Genomic DNA, 20,739 nt, shown 5'->3' on the forward strand with positions numbered 1-20,739 from the left:
TTTGGATGTTTTGTTAATTAGAGACCGTATCGGCCTGTTTTCCTGTTCTCATTTGCTTAAATAACAAGGGCAGTGTCTTGAATGCAAAACACCCCCTTGTGGAGCAGATGGTGAATGACTGAGAATGTGAGAAATAGCAGCCCCTTGTGGAGCAGATCCTAAACATCAGAAGGTTTAGTTGTAATAGGGAGACTAGAGCTTTGCTGCTCTGGGATTACACTACGTAACCTGTGAGGAGTGTGGTGTGTTCTCTCTGTGTCTGTGTGGGTTTCCTCCGGGTGACTGTCTGTGAGGAGTGTGGTGTGTTCTCCCTGTGTCTGCGTGGGTTTCCTCCGGGTGACTGTCTGTGAGGAGTGTGGTGTGTTCTCCCTGTGTCTGCGTGGGTTTCCTCCGGGTGACTGTCTGTGAGGAGTGTGGTGTGTTCTCCCTGTGTCTGCGTGGGTTTCCGCCCATGCTCCAAAAACACGTCGGTAGGTGGATAGGAGACTCAATTGTGTGTGTCACCCTGTGAAGAACTGGCACCTCCTCCAGTGTTTCTATCTTGCACCCAGTGATCCAAGGTAGGATCCAGACCCACCACCGCCCTGAACTGGATAAGATTCAGATTTATAATTGTAACATACTTGCTCTAGGTTTTATAAATGCATCTTTTCATTTAATGCATTACCTCCACTACACCACAAAGGTCACCCTGAGTGTAGTTGGACTTTAAATAAAAGGTGACTGGAAAATGTGTTCCCAGCGCTCCTGCTTTTCCAGAACGTGTACAAACCCTACAGTGTGTAATGAAATCTATCCAGAATAAATTAAGTTTAAAATAAAAGCAAAGACTAAAGAGAATAAAGAGCCAGAAACCTCACGTTTAACCCATTTATTTCATGAATATACATCCACGTACAGTTATTGAGTACATTAGTATCTGTAGCATGGCATTTCACTTTGACAACAGCTGCAGTGTGCACTGTGTTCAGAGGCTACAGGGGGCGCTATTGCTCTTTTCCTCTGGCTACAGGAGACCAGGCTACAAGAAACCACACGATGAATCTCACACGTACGCCACACGTAACTGTTCACAGTGATAGACTCGCTATTAAACGACAAAGCTTCGGAATTACAGATAAAATCAGAACAGTTTAAACCTCGATTTCATTGGTCCTGCTGTCGGAAGCGGAAGCTAGGGCTAATTCAAGGCTGTGAGCAATTAATTAGCATCAGCTTCTGATGTTTCACCTGGGCTTAGAGCTAACTTGAGTTAACCCAGGTTTAATAAAAGATCAAGTGCTCAACATGGTTCTAAAACACTCCCTTGGCAGAAGGTTAAAAACCACCAAAGTGCTCAAAAAGGTGCCGCATGTCAAATTGCTGCCTTGCTGCCTACTCCCTACCTAGGGCACCACAACTGGTACGGTATAACACTTCACTACCAGTGTACTACAAAGTGCAACACTGGGTAACAATTCTGCTGTCGAAGCTAGACCAAGGGGTGGGGCCAACAGCACAGAGGCGGAGCCAATTCCAAAAAGGGGCAGGGCTTGTTTTAATGGAAAACAAAGCAGTAACGACACAACGGACTCTCGTCAATAAATCGAAGCCATCCGAGCAGCGGAACGTCCCAAAATGATCCGATTTTCAAGCTTTTCATCGTGTGGCACAGCGAGGGAATGGTCAGTTCATGAGTTGATTTACTGATTCATTAAATCGTATTTATTTTTAAACTGTGCCTCTCCACAGCTGTTGTCTAAGAGCAAATACAACGAAAGACGTCACAAGAACCCAACTAGTTTTAGCAGTGAAGAAACGAGTGTCATGCATTTGAGGGATTGTTTTGTTTCTGCATTCTACCAAACTATCGTACAGAAGGAAATAAAACAGAAAACTGAATACGGAATAAACAGAGGTCTTGGAAAATGCTAACGATGAAGGAGCCACGGCTTAGTGAATGAATTGTTGTGGTTTGTTTTCCTTTTTTTTGTTGTTTCCTCTTTTTCTCTCCGTAACAAAAACCGTATTTTTTTAATTATTTCTACCAAGAAAAATACAAAACATTATAAGGCGGTAAGGAACTATGTCTTTAATTTATTTATTTGAAGCTGTTACAGTGCAGTGGGATCCTGGAAACTGGAGCTCCATCACTGCTGCTTACACTCTGCTGGGGGATTGGCATCTTTCTGCAACGAGAGAAAAGAGAAACGTTAAAAACCCAAACAGAGGAAAGAGCACGTCTCTAACTCACGTTTGATGTCTTTGGTTTTACACCAGAGATGAGGCTACGGGGGTTAAATGTCACACACACACGATTAGAGTGATCTAATTCCTTTCAGAATCAGAATTAAGAAACAACAAAACATCTACATAGTTTGTACAATAATAAATGTGACACTACACATTTTTAAACATTTCTGTGAGGATTTGATGGCATACAGCTACAAAAAGTGAAGTCAGATGTTTTCACGTCCTCACTCCAACTCTTCCCAAAGCTGGATGGCACTCCATCACTCGAGTGAACAGTTAAACATCAGGGCATTCGCTGTGGTGACCTTAGGCTCATGTGCAGCTGCTTCACGGGATCCCACATTTGATGTAGTGCAGTAGCTCTAAAGTGCTGTAGACCTCAGTCCCCAAAAGCGGTGTTTACTCATGGTGTATCGGCGTGTTGTTGTTGTTTGGGACTGAACACAGCTCCGTCATCAGTTCAGACAGATCAGTAGAGTTTGTTCCTTCCTTGTTGCAGCGTCCAGCTCTCGCTGGATTCTTTCGTCGGCCACCGATCCAAGGAGCGTTTGAACCTCTTCAAAAGACCACGGCGTCATTTTACGAGCTGCCTTCGTGAGTCGGATAAAAACAAACGTGATCTCTGCTGCAGCTGGAGATTTTACAGATGGAGAGTTGGTGCTGGTCGTCTGCGTTGCGTGGCGTAGAGTGACGACTCTCTCTGGACGATCAGCACTCTGCTAGGTTTACACGCCACAGTTTAGTCCCTACTCGACTCGCTCTGAACCACGAGAGAACAGCCACTAAACAAGAACCCGCTTCCAGAACCAGGACCGGAGAAGAGTCTGGATCATACAGTGAAAATATGGAAAACGAGGTTCTAAAAGGACCTCAGCAACATTAGCATTACTTTAAATGTAGGAAACAGCCGGGGGCAGGTGCTCGTCTTCAGCTAATGATTAGCTATTGTCACTCAACATGGTAAAATGGAAGTAATTCCAGTTCTCTTTCCATAATTCAGCAGCTGGGATGTAAACAGTGAGGGACAGGGCTTCAGAGGGATTCAGCAGTGCACAGTGGAGGTGAATGGAGCCAGACGTCGTCCTCTAAAAGCCCCTCACAGAAAGTGAGGACAGTAGACGGTGGGGGGAGGGGGGGTCATGGCTGATATCTGACCGTTGTCTGGAGGAAGAGGTGGATTTTAAAGCGATTCCTGGTAGAAGGGAACTGCAGGAGGCTGAGGACAAACTTCTTGACTATTCTCCAATCACCACACCATACTGAGCCCTTTAGAAGGTGGAGATGCAGGAGATAAAACGCTGGGTGTGTTAGAGACATGGAGACACCTGGTCCCATTCACCTCCACTGGAGAGAGATGAGTCCCAAGAGTCTCTCCACAAAATCTGCATCGCTTTATTCTCAGCTCAAATGTGGAATCTTTTGTGGAAAACTGGGGAAATTCCTTCAGGAGTTGGAGCGAGTGTCTCAACAAACAAAACCAAAACACATTCAACTACAGTTAAAAAGACACCACGTTCAGTGATGAACAGACTCACGAATGGAGGGATGACGAACGATAAACACAACAGTGTAGGGTTTAAACTCAGCAGATTCAACATACAGAAGAGATACAGACGCAGATGCAAACCCACTAATGTTATAGAGGAACACCACAACAGCCAGCTAATGTTAGTGCGCAGTGCAGTGGGGGAGGGGGAGGGTACATTAGGGCCCGACCGATAGATCCATCAGCCGATAACATCAGCCGATACCGGGCCCGTCTTCAAAACCTTCAGCATTGAAGAGCAGCGGATGTTCCTCGGCCGCTGAGGCACCGCGGGACCTTGTTTAGTAGCGGGTTCACCACCTTCTCAGCGTCTACAGCAGAGACCTTCAAACCCAGACTTTGGATCCAGTTTCCAGGCCGGGGTTTTAAAATCACCAACCAGTTTAACACTACACCGGGCCAGTGATGTGCACAGGGGCTACAGCCCAATGAATAAATACCTTTAAAAAATAATAATAATAATAAATATTCCTGTAGATTCAGATAAAAACGCAGAGGCAGTGTGTACACACCCAGAGACTAACGCCTGCTGAACAAGTCCGATTACAGTCCTGCACCACGCCACACAACCATCCCTGCTGATGCTTCTCTATCTGTGTGTAAAGTGCTGACCGTGAAGCATCAGGTCCAGGTCCGGACCGCTGCTGCGTGGCCAACTTTGTTGCTAGAGTTAGCGACTTCAGACCCTTCAACCAATTATTTAAAAAAACTAACAACATTTAGAGACGTTCTGTACAAACTGTACCTACGTCTCACAGAAGAGAATCACTGGTAAAACTCAGAACTCATCAGAACCCTGGGACTGACCACGAGCCGGAGACACAGCTACCTCCCTCTCTCCCAGAGACACGCGGAAGCTCACGCACATCAGAATGAGCTGGGGATGATGTTGTGCGGCCAAAGATTTGCTTCTTTACATTTCATATTCTGTTTTCTGAACTGAGATCATGACTGAGACGTTCAGTTTCATACAAACAGTAAACGCGTGTCTTATAAACGTACGACACAGGACCGAAGGTGCGACTGGACCTGGGAACATCGAACCCTCACACGTGGCGTCACACTCAACAAGCAGACCGTTTACTCGTGTGATTTCACACAGTTTTTAAATCAATGAAATAAAAGAGGTTTGATAAAACTGTTAATTTCAGTGTGTTTTTATTCCACCTTAAGCCCAATTCATACTTGTGTTGAACCCCACGCCGCAGTCTGACGCGCACCTCTCCAGGAGAGTAACTACACGGACGGACTCTGTGTGGAACTGAAGAAATACAGACGTGCTCCTCTCCGCCACACACTAGAAACAAGAGAGAGCACAAACTCATGACAAGACACTTCCTCAGACATGGTGTGGACGTCAGGGACCAATAAAAATGTTGAACCAAAGGAAAATAGACGTCTCCAGAAAAAAAAGAGCAGCAGAACCACGCGGGAAAAACATGTCGCTTTGTGTTTGTTTCCTGGCGCCTCGCGTAAACCCTGCTCCGTCCCAAACAGCGCCCTCCTCTCAGTTTTATAAAAGTGACTTTACAGTGTGTACTACAGAGTGTAGAGGAAGACATCTGAGATTCAGAAGCTGTTCTGACCCGGTTCTATCAGAGCGGGGTTAACTCTTTCAGCGGTGCGTGTTCTGACCCGGTTCTATCAGAGCGGGGTTAACTCTTTCAGCGGCGTGTGTTCTGACCACTTCACACCCAGGACACCCCACAGATGTGAGTTCTGGAAACTGATCAGAACCACCACAGTGCAGCCCTCTCCTCCATTTCTCCTGCTTCAACTGAACGTACTCCACACAGCGGTCCACAGTCACGTGGTCGGGCAGTGGTTGTAATCTTGTGGCTGAGCGGTGTAAGACTCACTAATCAAAGGTGAATTTGAGACTCGTGTTCTCTGGGCCGATGTTATCAGCGTTCTGAATATTTAAGCTTTAAAACCGAGCAGGAGACGTTGCTATCGGTCGGGCCGTACTGTGCAGGGTTCTGGGGGTGAGATGGAAGGGTGGTGGTTGGGGGTGAGAAGGGGGAGGGGGGGGTAAGAGGGGCAATTAAAAAGCACAAGATTCACAGGCTGTACCTACCAGGACTGGGTTATTTCTACACACCATTTACACCTAGTGAGGAGAAATTTAGAGAGAAGCTCACACACCATGCCAGACTGACTGCAGATCACAACACAAGAGAATCAGTCACTGTCGCTCTCAGGAAAAACAGCAGCATGCAGCTCTGAAAACCCTCAGGAGGCTGTGGAATGACCTCGTCCTCTCAGAGCAGGGTGCTTTAAAACCCGCCGTAACACGCTGAGAGACTCCGGGAGACGTGTGGAGACCGGCGGAGCTGCACTGCTCAGTATTTATTCTGTATGTTGAAAGAGTTTTAAAGAGACTTTAAGAGAAGAGGGTTTTTACCTTTGGATCATAATCCGGATCTTTCTCTTCATCTGCCTCCTCCTCTCCCTCCTGGAAAACAAACATGAACTCAGACTTACAACATTTCCCTGTACAACCTCAGCCTCAAAGACAGGGCTTCCTCTAGAGTTTACTTCAGCAAGTGGTGGCAGGCACCGTCACCCCCCCCCCCCTCCCCTGCCTCCCACCGGTGTTCCTCACTTCAAAATTAAAGCCCTCTGCTTTTGTAAACTGTAGTTTCTTGCAATGATTTAAATTCTGATGGAACTACGGCAGTCATAGAGCAGAAAAGCACACAGTAAAAAAAGACATCGGCGTCTCTTTAGGGCGTTGTGGCAGTGTCAGGGTTTGGACTTCATGGAGTGTGGAGTCCACTGTGTGAACACAGTCCAACTCACCTCATCGTCAGCCTCCTCTCCCTCCTCATCGTACTGACAAGAAAAAATAACAAAACATCAGTGAAACAATCTCCAACTCCCAATCAACAGTCACCTTTAACGCTTTAGGAATCTGCACCAAACTGAAACACGAAATTAAATTTAATTAAACAACAAGGAAAATTCATAACTCCTTATATGGTTATTCAGCCACGCCCACAAACCCACAGGTATGACGCTGACTACAGGAGTCTAAGACCCTGGCGTACACAACCCCTCGGTTAATAAACTCAGTACTGGTTCCGTCTGTAGATTTACTCTGGACCCTGGTTTTAGGAATTAAAGCATCCGTATGTAAAACAGCACTGGTGTTAGAATTAAAGCGACTGTATGAATCTGGACGCTGCCGCCACAATCAAATGTACTCACGTCGTCATCGTCGTCCTCGATGGCCTCTCCGGTGAAGTAGAGCACGGCTCGGGGAACGATGCGCTCGCGGATGAAGTGTCCGATCTCAAAATCGGCCGCCAGAACCGCCTCAGAGTCCTCGTCCTGAAACACAAGCACGCTGCGGTTTACTGCGGCTTTAAAAAGAGTTCCTATAAAAACTGTCTATAAAAATGCAGAGCCCATTCCATCATAAGACGGTGTTTACTCACCAGCTCTCCGCTCTCAGGTACTGAAACAGAAGTGGGTTTAAATTATTATTAACATCATCATCAGCTCAGGAGTCAATTTCAATGACAGTAAAAATAAACCAAACCTTGGTTCTTCTACTGAGCCGTTTAAAAAACCAAGAAGCAGTGACTTTGTTCAAAACACTACGCTTCCTGATGCTGTAGGGTTTTTCGATGGTATCTTTTCAGTATCATATCGAGGTATTTATGCAGGTGTTGTATCGAAAGTCAATTTAACTATCGTGACAACTCTAGTCCAGGGGTCTATTAACTACGGCTCGCTGCTGTCATTTGACCAGCCTCTAACTACCGCTGCAGAGCATGTGGTCTGTCCGAGGGCGCAGGGCTGTGTAGAGACGGTATGGACATGTCCCCGCGCCACCCCAGCGACTACAGACCCGTCGCTCAGTCAGAAATATAACAGCGCTCCGTCTGTGTGTTTTGTACAAACTGTTAAGGTCTGGCTCTCTACTCCGAGGGCCGCTCCCGAACCCTCAGCACTAACAGGACTGGCTTCACCGTTTCTCCCTGATGTGTGAGAGGCTGTGGCTGTGAGGAGACAAAGCGCTGTGCCCCCACTCTCTAACCTGCGATTTACAACCTCAGGGGGGCGCTGTTCACTTCGTTATTCACTGAACCCGAGACACAAGGCATCAACATCTAGAACAAAGCTGTTCCTAATCTTTTGGCTCAGAGGATTACCCTCAGGTCTAGTATCGGAGCGCGTACCTTCAGGAGGAGCGAAGAAGTTGAAGAAGGAGTCGTTCGGGACGGTTTTGGTGACCGTTCGAACCGTGCCGCGGCCCTTGTGCTTCTGCTTCTTTTTGATGGTTTTCAACGTGACGTTTTTGCCTTTGGTCCAGTCGATCGTGCACCTGAGCACCAGCAGAAACAGTCAGAGGGGCGGGGCTCCAGCTCCAAACTCATTTAATAAACAGGTAAATACAGGACTTTATTTATGAAAAGACCCCACAGCACAGAGAGGAACTCGAAACACACCCTGGGGAACGTGGAAGTAATTAAGGCCCAGGACCTCAGGGTCTAACTCTGATTATGGGGTTAATATTCAGCAGCCGTCAACAGCTGACGATAAAATCAAATTAAAGGTTCAATTCATTACACTTCAATTTCAATTGTTGGTTTTCACATGGAACTGGAACATTTATATTTTAGAGGATTTTTAAAAAGAAAACAGTCGTATTAAGACTCTAATTCACATGATTGGCTCTTTGTTGCTGAAGGATTTTAACAATAAACAGATGATAAAGAGGCCCCATTTATAAAGAGTGTGTAACGGGTCTGAAATCACACACACACTGATTTATAAAGAAACACTGGGCGTAAAAACGAGCTCCTCTTTAAAACAGGTCTGACCCATGTTTACACACAAAAGACAAAAACACTGCAGAGAGTGGGAACTGGTGGCATCATGTGGTAAAGTAGAGAACTGCAACTGAACGTTCAAACATTCCTCAAACGTCTGAGTTCATAACATTAACATCAAGAAAGTAACAGACGTTTAAATAAAAACATGAGATACATAAACAAAGTTAATTTATTTTCTTTACCTGCTGCATCTCATTCTGCATTTTATTTAGTTTTAATTATTCTCTTATCTCTAAAATATTTATTAATTAATATTTATTTACATATTTGGCACTTTTAAAAGCAATTAAACTCCTCATTAACTGAGACAGTAAACGGCTGGGACAGTAAAGTTGCGGATAATGAACATAAACAGGTAACAAACCCCCACATTTAAATATTCAGGGGGTTATTTGCATTGACCGTTTATAGGTAACGGTGGTGTTACGGAGGCGGAGCATGAGGTTTGTTCATCTGTGCACATTTTGAAGGTCACACTTATAAATCTGACATTTTTGGCCACATGGTATTTTCTGGCTCTTATTCGGACACAGTTTCACTCCACAGTCCAGAGTTTAATAAACGAGGCCCAGGTCTGGACTGAGATATAATCGATGCCTCCTCCTCCTCCTCAGACACAGAGAGAGACAGAAGGAGTGATACTCAACATCTTTAAAAGAGCTCAGAATTAGAGCGCGCCTGAGGAGGAGGAGGACAGGAGCCCGACGGCATCATGTAAGATACTGGGAACAACACGGAAATTATCCACAGAATTTGAAAATAGTTTCACATCCTGGGACTTTATCTCCTTCACCCCGAGGTGATTATGACGTGGCGTCACGCGTAAACGATCAAACGTCAGCTCGTATTAACCCTATAACGTCCTGGGTTTAATGCGTGTGAAGGACTTTACCCTGTGCATCCCATAATTTCAGGCCCGTCAAAAGAGAAGGGATCGGACTCGTCCGGCTCCGAGCGCATCTTGTAGGTTTTGGTGAGCACTGTGTTTGTGAAGAAGTCATTGGGCTCGAAGTGGAACTCTAATGTGAAACTCTGGAGGGGAAAGAGAGGAAACTGGATTAAACCTCAAACGTCAGAAAATAAAACCTGAAACACACAGGTAAAGGCTATTAGACCCACCATCGGCTGTCCTGCGTCAGAGAACTTAACTTTAATGTCCTGTAAGTGCTTCAGGATCGGCTCGTCGTGTTCCTGCAGTGAGATAAAAGAGTTACTGAGGGAACAGAACCGCAACTCGGCGCCACCTGGTGGCAGCAGATAGTTAGAATGGCATACAGCTGTAAACATCCTCCTCTGTGACCCACTTACTCCCACCACACACACACGAGAGAGAAAGCTCCCACCACAAACACAGCGAGCTCCCACCACACAAACACACCTGCAGCATCTCACTGAGCAGGTCAACGTTTTTAAAGACTGTGAGCCAGAACTCTGGGATTCCTTTGGGATCCTCCTTCTCCTCGTCTTTCTTCTCCTCCTCCAGCTTGGCCTTCTCCTTCATCTCCTCCTGATTACACACACACACACACGGTTAAAGACTGGAGATACAGGAGCTCCACTTGCTGCTGCGTCAACACCTGCAGTTCATGCACATCTGTACAGTCATGCAGTCTTCATCCTGTCAAGTTCCTGCTGCTCGCTCGCCTTCTGTGTTTAAATGTTTGTTCTGTGTGAGTCGAGCTGCACGATACGGACAAAACTTCTATCACGTCGATACGATATAATTCTGATGTAGGTACAAACAAAATAAAAGTCCCAGGGGGAGGAAAAAAAGGACCCATCACAGTTAAACTTCTCGGCTTCGTCAATATTCACATTTTTACACCAACTTTAACGGAGTGAAGTGAACTCAGCAGCAGCTGTTTATTGAGAAAGAATTATTGAAGATGTTTGATACAGCGAAGTCTACATTGACACTGAATTATTGTCCAGCGCTGTGTGAGAGTGTATCCTGCTCGTGTGTATCGTCTCGTACTCGTCTCGAGTGATTGATGACATGATTTATATATAATGCGTGTTGATTTTAAGTGTCCATTGCCCTGTGTGTGTTTATCACACGTACTGCTCTCATTTCACAACACCATGAACTTCACCTACAGCACTGTACAAGCTTTAGGCTCCAGATTTAAAAAGATATTTTAATTATTTGCTCAAAAACAAACCAAAATAACCCCTAACATCAGAATAAACCCAACCCCATTATTCCATAGAGAGTGTGTGTGAGACAGTTCAGTGTTATTTGAGGTGATCGTCCAGTGTCAGGGGTTAATAAATACTCCACTGTGTTATAAATGAAGTGTGCTGTAGATTTAACAAATTCATACGATCAGGTGAAACATCTGGAAACACACTGTTCTTCACTCGCTCACAGCACAGACACAAGCACCACATCTGTTTAAAGAAATTTTTAATAATCTTAAGTGCCTAAGACTTTTGCACAGTAGTGTAGTATCTTCACACACACACACACACGTCCAGTACTGAGCTACATTAAATGCTCACCTGTACCTGTTTACTTACTGTCAGCTCTTCCTCCTCCTCTTGTTTCCACTCACACTCCTCATCCGTCGGCTCATACACAGCCTTGATGATTTCACTACGCTGCAAACACACACACACACACCACAAGTTCAGTGGAGGGTACATTCAGTACTACTCCTTTCACCCCCCCCCCCATCCCATTTCACCCCTTGCCCCTCCCCCTCTGGTTCCTAGGGGGGTGCACGAGGAGCAGCTGAGGGCTCTGGAGTTAGGCGTGAATGTACAGTTCCACTTTAAACAGTGACGCAATTACATTCTAGGGCCTGCCGCTCCATCCCACAGAAGAGTGAGGAGAGGGGGGTAATCTCTGATTGTGGAACTCTTCTGAAGGAGAATGAGGCTCTAAATGTAACTAAAGTGCAGCAGCTCCTCTGATATCACTGCAGACTGGTGTAGAGCTGCTACAGAGCGGCGCTAGTCGCCTGGGAATGAAGCGCTGCTCTGTTTTATTTGTGTTCTGATGAAGTATCAGGGTGTTGAAGGGTCGTCCCGTGTCGTGGGGGGAGATGTCAGTCATGTTTTGTTTTTAGGGCGGCATTGAGCAGGACGTCCTGTTTTTAAAGAACTTCACATGTGGGAGGCTCTGCTTTAAAAGGTGTTAAGAGGCAGGATGTAGTATTTAAATTAAACCGAGGGAGATGTCATTTCCACAGTAAGACAAAACGTAACTGTGCATCCATGCAAAGGGTTAACCTCTTATTCACAGCTCATTTTTATCCAAATATAAATAAAAACAGATTTGTGGGTGTGGTTCGGTTCAGGACGAAGCATCTTCTACATTTGACCTATATTGACCTATATTTTTAAATCTCTAAACAAACTGATATTTATGTTGATGCTTTTTCTAAACATTTCCCTAAATACACAACAAACTAAACCCTGTTTTTCTGAAGTTTGAGATTTTACAGCTCCCCGAGGGAATAGGAGCGTGTTCTCTGAGCTCACCTTGTCGAACAGAGGCTGGTAGAGAGCAGCGTACTTCCTCTCCAACTCGTGAACTTCTTCATAAAACTTGGCCTCGATATGAGCACATTTCACCTGCAGGTTCTTCAGCGCATTGACACGTCTCTTCACTACCTTTGGTAAACTGCAAAACACACACACACAGATAACCAACTTCATACAGTATATTCAATCACACCCATCCACCTTTAAGGGCTGAGCTTCTGTACGTAAACAAACTGGAGAGAACTGCAGCTCCCAACGATTACAGATGTTTCCTTTAAATGGTGCACTTTAAAAGTTTACAAGTTAAATCACAAAAGCCCAACCATTCAAATAGTTGATAAAGGCATTGCTTTCAATGTAAACAGTCGCAGTGCTGCTACTCCCACTTAATTATTCACACGTGTCCAACTGCTCCTTAGTCTTTGGATTTTCTTTCCTTTCCCTTCACTTTCTCTCCTTTGCCTTTTTGTCCTTTTAGTGCCATCCCCCTTTCAGTTTCCTGCTCTTCTCTCCTTTCACTCCTTTCTTTTCTTCTTTCAGCAGAAACTCAATGCCTTTATCGTCTCCCAGAAAATGGAAAATGTGTGTTTGCAGACTCCACCTACGCCCTCTCCAATCCGACACGTCATAAAAACAAGGCACGTCAGGCAAAAGAGCCCCTCAATATTTAAGCATCCCTCCGTTAGACCTCTGCTCTATCCCTTTGTCTCAGATTCATTTTCTGTACAGCTCTTTTACCCATGACCTCTATTATTAATTTACACAGAGATCAGAGTCCTGACGCGTCGGAGAACGAAAGAACACTTACCTCCTGCTCTTAAAGATGTTATTAAAGCCCTTCACTAGTTACCAGTGTCTTTTAGAATCAGTTTTACAGCTCAACACCACCACGGCCTTGAGAGAGGTGGTGTACCTTTACAATGTACATTTAATCATCATGGTCCTGACCTCTCCATGTATCCTGAGGGAGAACCCACGAGTCCATCCAGTCTCTCCTGCAGCGCTGCCAGGATCTGAGGGTTTTGCATCATCTGCACCGTCAACTGCTTTGCTAAAGAACAAAATAAACACAAAAATAGGCTTTTAATGAAACCGAGACGCCCTGGATTCAAAGGGGCGTGTCCACCTGAGAGCAGGTATTGATCTGGAACAAGGCTACGTTTATTTGTCGTAGAGTGTCCTCACTAACAATCCTGACAGAGAGAGTGGTTTAAATATAAACACTAAACAACCAAGCCCCCCCCCCCCCCCTCTTTTCTTTCTTTCAGTTGATGCTCACACCAGAAACACTCAGGAGACTAAACAGCCACTCAATTTTTAATCCCTTGGAAGGAGTGACCTGCAGTGGCCCGAGGGAAACTGATCCACAAAGGGATTTGTTGTGAAATAAAGCCCTTTTCCACCAAAGTCCAACTGGTTTGGTTCCTGTTCATTTTGGAACATTTCCGTGTTCACCAACACAAACTGGTTCTCGATGTGTTTGTGGGAGAGTGTGGATAAAGAAGCTCCAGAAAGAGTTCAGAGCCTCAGAGTTAAAGCAGTGGAGGTGGACGGGTCATTTACAACATGCAATATTAACATAACATTTTCTACTTTAATCTACGCCGTCTTCTCCTCTCTCCTTTTTTCCTTCGTTACAAAATAAAAGCCCTCTGCAGGGGTTGTAATTGATTTCTTGAAATTACGTAAGATTCTGAACAGGTTGCTCCTGCAAAATTAACGCAGTGGAAACAGTGATCTGCAGGAAGAGAGAAGCTTCTTTGATCCACACAACCGTCTCCGTCCCCATCTCTCACCGTCTCCCTGCACCTAAATTCTCACAAAACTCCCTTACAACCTCACCCCATCCCTGTCCCCCTCCTCCGCCCCAGTCCCTGTCCCCATCTCGCCCCTCTGTCCATTACTCCTTCCCCATCCCGGTCGCTGTCTCTCTGCTGGAGGCCTGTAAGCAGTTACCAAACACCAAAGAAAGGGCACCCAGGTCAAAAACTCATATCAAATTACCAATCACACACAAAACCTCCTCAACAGTGATGACTGAGCAGAAGAGTGTGTGTGTGTTTTTGTGAGAAATTTGCATCGGTGAGACAGGGCTGCGGTTTGATCTTCACTTCCTCACTGTCCATAAATACACTACAGTCTAAATCAAGGCTGAAGCAGCCCACACAGATACACACAGGGAGTTTAGCGCAGTGGAGAGGGTTTGGATTAAGGTGTGTGTTTCTGTGATGGCAGGATGAGAGATAATAATGGAGGTGATTTCCCGGTGTGATACCTTTACTGTTCTCGTCCTCTACAGTCTCCTCCTCCTCGACTTCTTCCACATCTTCCATATCAGCTGGGTCCAGTTCAGCCTGCTCTTTACTGAAACACAAACACACAGATATGACGACAGCAGGGAAGGCAATGAGTTCTGTAACCAATGCTCTGTAAGAGCACATTCCTCTGAAATCATGTCGTCATTCTAGTGAACCTCACTCCCACATTACTACACTTAGTGGAACAGAAAAGTGCAGCGATAGCCTCTACGTTCACATTAAACTCGCACACTGAAACGAGCCGTTCTGATTCTGCTCCGCTTCTGATGTCAAGAGCAGAAACTTTAGAATGGCCCCGCCCCCTCGTCTGAGTCTGTCCAATCACAGCGCTGGACCCGCATTTATGCGAAAGCACAAAGACGAGGTTAAACTCGCTAAGAGCACTGAGTAAAAACGGAGATGAAAGAGAACAGAGTGAAAACGGCTAAAAACCAGAGCTTCTGCTCCTCACTGCTGTGCGCTCGGGGTCGGGGTGAACAGCGAGCGGCTCATTATCATTTAAAGGAACAGGTGCTGAAAGCGGGCGTTCTGAACAGGGGCTGTTTACACAGGGGGAGAACACTGCTGTGGGGCTCGTGGGGTTTGGACCAAAGCGGGTCACAGACGTTTCATTAAGAACCAGAACTGTGTTCCACTGTGGAGACGAGAGGGGGGGGGGTGTAGTGTTTTCCTTAAAATACATCTCAAACCCTATTCATTCTCCAGCGTCTCTGGGTGGTGGTTGCTGGAGTCAATGTGAACACTTACTCCTACATTCACCTCAAACTGTTTTACTCATGTTACTGTATCAGTGTCTTTGATGTTTGTCTCATCTGCTGCTGTAACGACACCCCTCTGGGATTAACGAACATGAAAAGAGTAAAAACACAAACCTGCTTTCGTTCTGGAAGAGCCACAAATTACACTCAAGATGGTGCATGTGTTTTTAGGTTAGCCGCATTAGCACTAAACGGCAAGGTGGGTGGGGCTGTGTTGTGGGAGGGGGCTTAGCTGTGATTGACAGCTGTCCTCATTTAATAAAACTCTACGTATCTGCCTCAGCACCCAGTCTGAGCCCCAAAAACAGCTCAGATTAAAGCATGCTGGAAATAAAAAGCAAAATTATTTGGACAGTGAGGAAATAAAATGGAGCTGGTACTTACTTATCCAGATCTGCCATGTTTCACTGTGCTTTGACCCTGTGGAGATAAAAGGAGAAGGTAGGTTTTAGTACAGATCTCTTAAGATTAATCCCACCTCTTTTTTTCAGTCTGTTTTAAATGTGTTGTAAGTCTAATTTAAATAAAGACCATCAAAGAACAATCAAACACTGTTAAAAATTTGCAGGCTCTGTGTTTCAGTCACTAGTTCAGTCACTAGTGTGTGTGTGTGTGATCGCTGCTCCTAGTGCACTAGTGTGTGTGATCGCTGCTCCTAGTGCACTAGTGTGTGTGATCGCTGCTCCTAGTGCACTAGTGTGTGTGTGTGTGTGTTCACTGCCACAGACGGGTCAATGCAGATGATTCATTTCCTTGTACAATAACAAATTGTACACCAAGTTGTATTTTATGAACTTCATCTGAAATCTAACAAAACGTGGCTAATAATTTTCACAGGAGACTCCTACCATTTTATCATTTACATAGAATTGGTTGATAAATATATTATGAAAATATGTTAAAATGTCTGATGTTAATTTGGGGAACGTGACCTCTCTGTATTTTATGAATGTGTATCTGAACCTCTATCGATGTGTGCATGTGTAATATCAGGTATCAGCACCGGCCCACGTTCCCCAGCTGAAATGTGAATTGTTGATTTTAAATCACTGGACACAGCAGTGAATATAAGACTGCAGTGACTTAGACGTTATGAAGCATGGACCTATTCTAGATCTTATTTTATTTAAATACCTCCAACTGATGGAGATGACGCTTAGTCAAACGGCCCCCCCACAGCGTGTCCTGTGCTGTATTGTGTGCGTCTGCTGAGCAGGGGGACTGAGGAGGGTTCAGATGAGTAAGCGGTAACATAAAGCGCCAGCTCGATGTTGTTTTTGGACCTCTTTTATAACGTCATTCATTCTGAAAGAGTTTTAAAAAGCTGTCCTCAGCAGAAACGCGCCGCCGACCGACAGCAGAATTAACCCCTGCGGTCGCACAATGGGCGCACACGCTTAGGAAGGGACTTTTATTATAGCTGAGAGCACAGCTAAAACACCCAGTACTGACTATTGACCAAAAGGGACTTTTATTATTGCAGCAATGCTCACATTCATTCAACAGTCATAACAGATTACGGCCAACTTTCTACACTCACTGTCCACTCAGGTCACTTTAGTTCTACAGTTACATACAACATCTGTTGCTCTGCATACTTTATCCCCCTTTCACTCAAACGCCAGGACCCTCTATATAAGAAAATGTCCGGGCAATGACAGCGGCCAGTCAGAAAAGAGCTGAGGATTCGACTCCTAAAGAATCGCTTGTATCAACTCTTGGCCGGTGATTCATAAAGCTGAATCAGAGTCAACTCCATCTCAGCAACTCTGAACTAAAAAATATTAAATGTACGTAAATGTATTTAAACAGAAACGTGACCATATCTCTTCGTGTTTATTGATCGCCAACGACGCCTTTAAGTATATTTCCTCTCCATGTGCTGCTCTGCAGTCGGTTTGCTCTGGAAACCGCCCTAATGTGTTTACAAAGCCCCAGTGTCTGTAAATGGGTAAAAAAACAAAGTGTCTGGGTCCGGTGCTAGTCTTTCTCTCTCTCTGCTCACGGCAGAGAAACGCCATCTGGAGGTTTTTAGACAACGGAGAGACTCCAAACGCTGAAAAGCACCAACCGAGATGAGGATGTTGCTCTATTCCTGCTCCATAGGGGGGTAACACTGACTTATTTTTGCTGTTACAGTTACATTACTTAAGGTGGAACTGACTCTAAATTCAGGAGAGCGCTAACTGCATGAAAGTAAACACAGAGGGAAAGTGCTACAAAACTAAACAGCTCGAGTTACACATGAGTTTCTGTGGGAATTCAAACAGTGAATAAACACTTACAGATAATTTACACTTCAGACACCAACAATATTGTTTTTCTCCTCAAACACACCGCTCCACCTTAAAAAGATGCTGTTTGTTCTGTGATGCCCCTTTTAAATGTAAAAGGACTTGAGCTATTGTTTATGTAAGCTATTAATAAATGCCTCTACGAGGGCAAAACCAACTAAAATTTGGCTCGAGGTAAAACTAGAATTAAAATGATTAATGTATTGATTAAATCTAGACTAGATCTCAACAAAAATTAAATTAATAAATGAGACTAAATTATTTAACATTTTAGGCGATATATAAAAAGTACACTAATACGTTTTTATACTACTATATAAAAAAAAATATCAGCTGCCAAAAAAACAGCCTGGCAGCGTTTTTAATATTTTGGCTGACCCGTGTATATTCAAATACACTGCTTTGAACACGACTGGGAAATTCAGCTGAAGCTCAATAAAAGTGAGTAGACCGAGGGACGAAAAACATCAGGAAACAACAAAAAAAAAGATGTTTATCTTTGCAGCGTGTGTGATTTGGAAGCGGTGCACATTTAAAATGATTAATCTTTCAGCCCTAACCTGAGCGCACAAATGTAAATAAGAAAAAACATGCGCCCCGCTCTGTATTTAAATCTGAGCCCTGCAGGGATTTGAGAGACAGATGCCACTCACTGCTGTCCTTTCAGCAGCGTTTTGGTTTTAAAGCTCATGTTGCAGCAGTAATTCCCCAGATACAAAGCAGCAAAACATTCAGCCCTTCATTCTACACTTTTATTTCAAGGGTTACTCCCTCATTTCTACCACAAACTCATTCATTTCTATTAGAAGTGAGACTCTGATAAAGAATAAGACTGCTCTGTTATCCCTGAATTAACCAGTTTATGGTGCACAGAGCAGGTCCCTCAATTTGGTACTGAATCTGGCATCCAGGCCACTAGGTGACACTATAGCTTTTAGTCTAAACATACTTAGAGATCCAACTCTCTTCTAGACCAAGGGACCAAGTCTGCTCAGCTGTGAAGCATGGGGGAGGTAGAGCTATCAATATTGCACTCTAAAATGTCCTGATTATAGCCGCAAAATGACAATATACTGTAACGTTTTCATATTAAATATGTTTATTTCTCCATGAGAAGCACATTCAGAAAGTTTGTACTGACTCTGCTTAAGTGTTTTCACACTTAGACCCAGGTTTAAACCTCAGTCTCAGGTGTTTAGTCGGTGGCAGCTATAAGAGTTTAATATTACGCCTCTTTATAAAGTTAAAGATATAACAGTGGAATTGAGCAGTGACTTAATACTTTTAACAAATCTATAAACACCTCCACAGTTACTAATATAATCATTTGTTTTATTTATTTCCATCTGTCCACGTCTCCTCCCACACCACGAGCTCCTTCCTGCGTTCTGAAGCTTCACAGTGGGATTATAACACGCCTTAATAATGGTTTCCTGAGTATTAATAGAGCTGGAGGATGCTGGGAAAAGGCCATAGACAGAGGCAATACACCTCTTTCCAGATTACAGTCATTAATTTACACAAAACATCCCTTCACTGCTGTTATCTACAGAATCCAACAACATTCACAACCGTCTAATTCTATAATCACTCTCAGATTTCCATATTTCAGTGTTTTCTCTCATTATTTCAACCAAAGCTTCAAAGCAGCCTCCACTACTGCATTTTAACCAGATTAATGATGTTTAAATCCAGTTTAACAAAGTCAAATCTGCTCTAAACCCAGAAACCGGACTAATTCTGCTCTGAAACATGGGGGTGGTGCTAAAACAGTCAGAAAACTGCTTACAACAAAAACAAAAAAGGGGCAACATTTGAGAGCATTCAAGCTTTTACTTTACTTTAAAAACAAAAAATGTTGAGCCTAATATTTTGATGTTAAATGTTGGAACAGTGATCAAACTAGAGATTCAGAACCGTCTGAGGGACAACGGCTGGAATCAAAATATTTAAACATAAAAATAAGGAATGTCTAAACTAACAGAACAGAACCGAGATTTGATTAAATTCCTTATTCTTAGAGAACACAAGGGATAAACTTTAACTTTTAACTTTATTTCTGTTTATTTTCCCCTCAGAACTTTCAGTAAAACCTCATTTATGAGATGATTTTAATCTCTGTGTAAATTTATTAATTTCCTGACCTCAAAAAAAGTCTTTTAATTATAAAAAAAAAGCAACTGAGTTACAAAACTTCACAAAAAATGTTTTAAGATTAATATGATTCACATAAGTTACTACAACTATGTTTTAAATCCTTTAAACCTGGGGTTTTAACATTGTTTGGCTCTTTATCCTCGAACCACGAGGAGCTGCCAAAGGGTTAAAGTTAAAAACCTTGAAAATGAGGTTAAAATGTGTAGATTAATCGACATTTTACTTTAAACCGGAGATATATAACTAGATCAGAGAACGCTAGAATAGAAAGAAAAAAAAAGTGCTCAAATTCAAGTTTAATTTCAAATTCCATTCATTTTAGTTGCCGGGTTGTGTTCTCATATTCCCACCGCCTCAGGCTTCACCTAGTCCCGCTTGATGATGCTCCACAACCCGCTAGAAACACAGCTAAAAGTAGTCCAAAAAAAGTCTTTCATCCACGCAGCAGAAGCCGCGGTGTGCCGCTGAGGCGCTGGCCGGATTTGGCGCCTCCTCCCCGGCCTTTTTGAGCACGAGGCCGCGGTGTCCCCATTAGCTTAGCACCATTTTCACTGTTCAGCATCATCATGCACCTGCGCTTTTTAAACTGAGGTAAACAGGGGGAAAGCGGGGAAAGGGACGCCGCAGAGCCGCGGGAGAGCTTCACTTACCTGGCACCGAGGCTGGGAGAAGCAGGGAGCCGGAGAGAGTGAGAGAGATAGCGGGTACGGCGCGGAATGTGGACGGGACTCGTGCGCTCCAACTCGGCCAGGAGCTGGGGCTGAGGCCGGGGGGGGGGAGTTGGAACTTGTGTGACCGCGGATCAAGGCCGGGGCTCTCTCGCTGTGTTCGTGGGGGACAGAGGCCGAAGGGTCAGGTGGAGGGTGCGGCGGGGAGATCGGAGACTCGTGGCCGGGACTGGGTGTCTGGGTCTTGATCACTGCGCGTGCCCGTTTCGCGCCGCTCCCGATGGCGGTAAAAAAAGAGAAACGGCACTGAGAGAGAAAGGGAGCGCGCTCTCGCTGCGCGCGCTCATATAGCGTCACCAGCGCAGGGCGGCAATCACCATGGCAACGACGAGCCAATCAGAGCGCGCGCGCTCGCCGCCATGTCGCGTAGAGA

General features: G+C 44.6%; 1 protein-coding gene across 3 annotated transcripts; it reads right to left on the reverse strand.

Annotated features, from left to right (window-relative positions):
- Window positions 1–862: 862 nt before the first annotated feature.
- nap1l1 (nucleosome assembly protein 1-like 1) lies at window positions 863–20,636 on the reverse strand. Of its 3 annotated transcripts, XM_066668174.1 has the most exons (16): window positions 20,289–20,636; window positions 15,572–15,607; window positions 14,387–14,475; window positions 13,060–13,162; window positions 12,109–12,250; window positions 11,131–11,223; window positions 10,001–10,129; window positions 9,742–9,813; window positions 9,515–9,654; window positions 7,966–8,111; window positions 7,219–7,238; window positions 6,989–7,111; window positions 6,581–6,613; window positions 6,183–6,233; window positions 5,856–5,888; window positions 863–2,168 (listed from the first exon to the last, which is right to left on the reverse strand). In XM_066668174.1, exons 2-15 carry the CDS (start codon window positions 15,586–15,588, stop codon window positions 5,883–5,885), a joined length of 1,164 nt encoding a protein of 387 aa, XP_066524271.1. In that variant the 5' UTR covers window positions 15,589–15,607; window positions 20,289–20,636; the 3' UTR covers window positions 863–2,168; window positions 5,856–5,882. The 3 variants fall into 3 exon arrangements, with proteins under 3 accessions (XP_066524271.1, XP_066524270.1, XP_066524269.1); XM_066668173.1 differs by lacking the exon at window positions 5,856–5,888 and having other exon boundaries at window positions 11,143–11,223; XM_066668172.1 differs by lacking the exon at window positions 5,856–5,888.
- Between the last annotated feature and the right edge of the window lie 103 nt (window positions 20,637–20,739).

The sequence above is a fragment of the Hoplias malabaricus genome, chromosome 4 (genome assembly GCF_029633855.1).
Source record: "Hoplias malabaricus isolate fHopMal1 chromosome 4, fHopMal1.hap1, whole genome shotgun sequence".
NCBI lineage: Eukaryota > Metazoa > Chordata > Actinopteri > Characiformes > Erythrinidae > Hoplias > Hoplias malabaricus.

Bases quoted from the DNA above. Each gene is read 5' to 3' on its own strand.
- nap1l1 (XM_066668172.1), bottom strand. The intron at 7,239-7,965 runs GTACGCGCTCCG...CTTCTGTTTCAG, and splicing joins CTTCTTCGCTCCTCCTGAAG to TACCTGAGAGCGGAGAGCTG. The intron at 6,234-6,580 runs GTGAGTTGGACT...TTTGTTTTCCAG, and splicing joins GAGAGGAGGCTGACGATGAG to GAGGGAGAGGAGGAGGCAGA.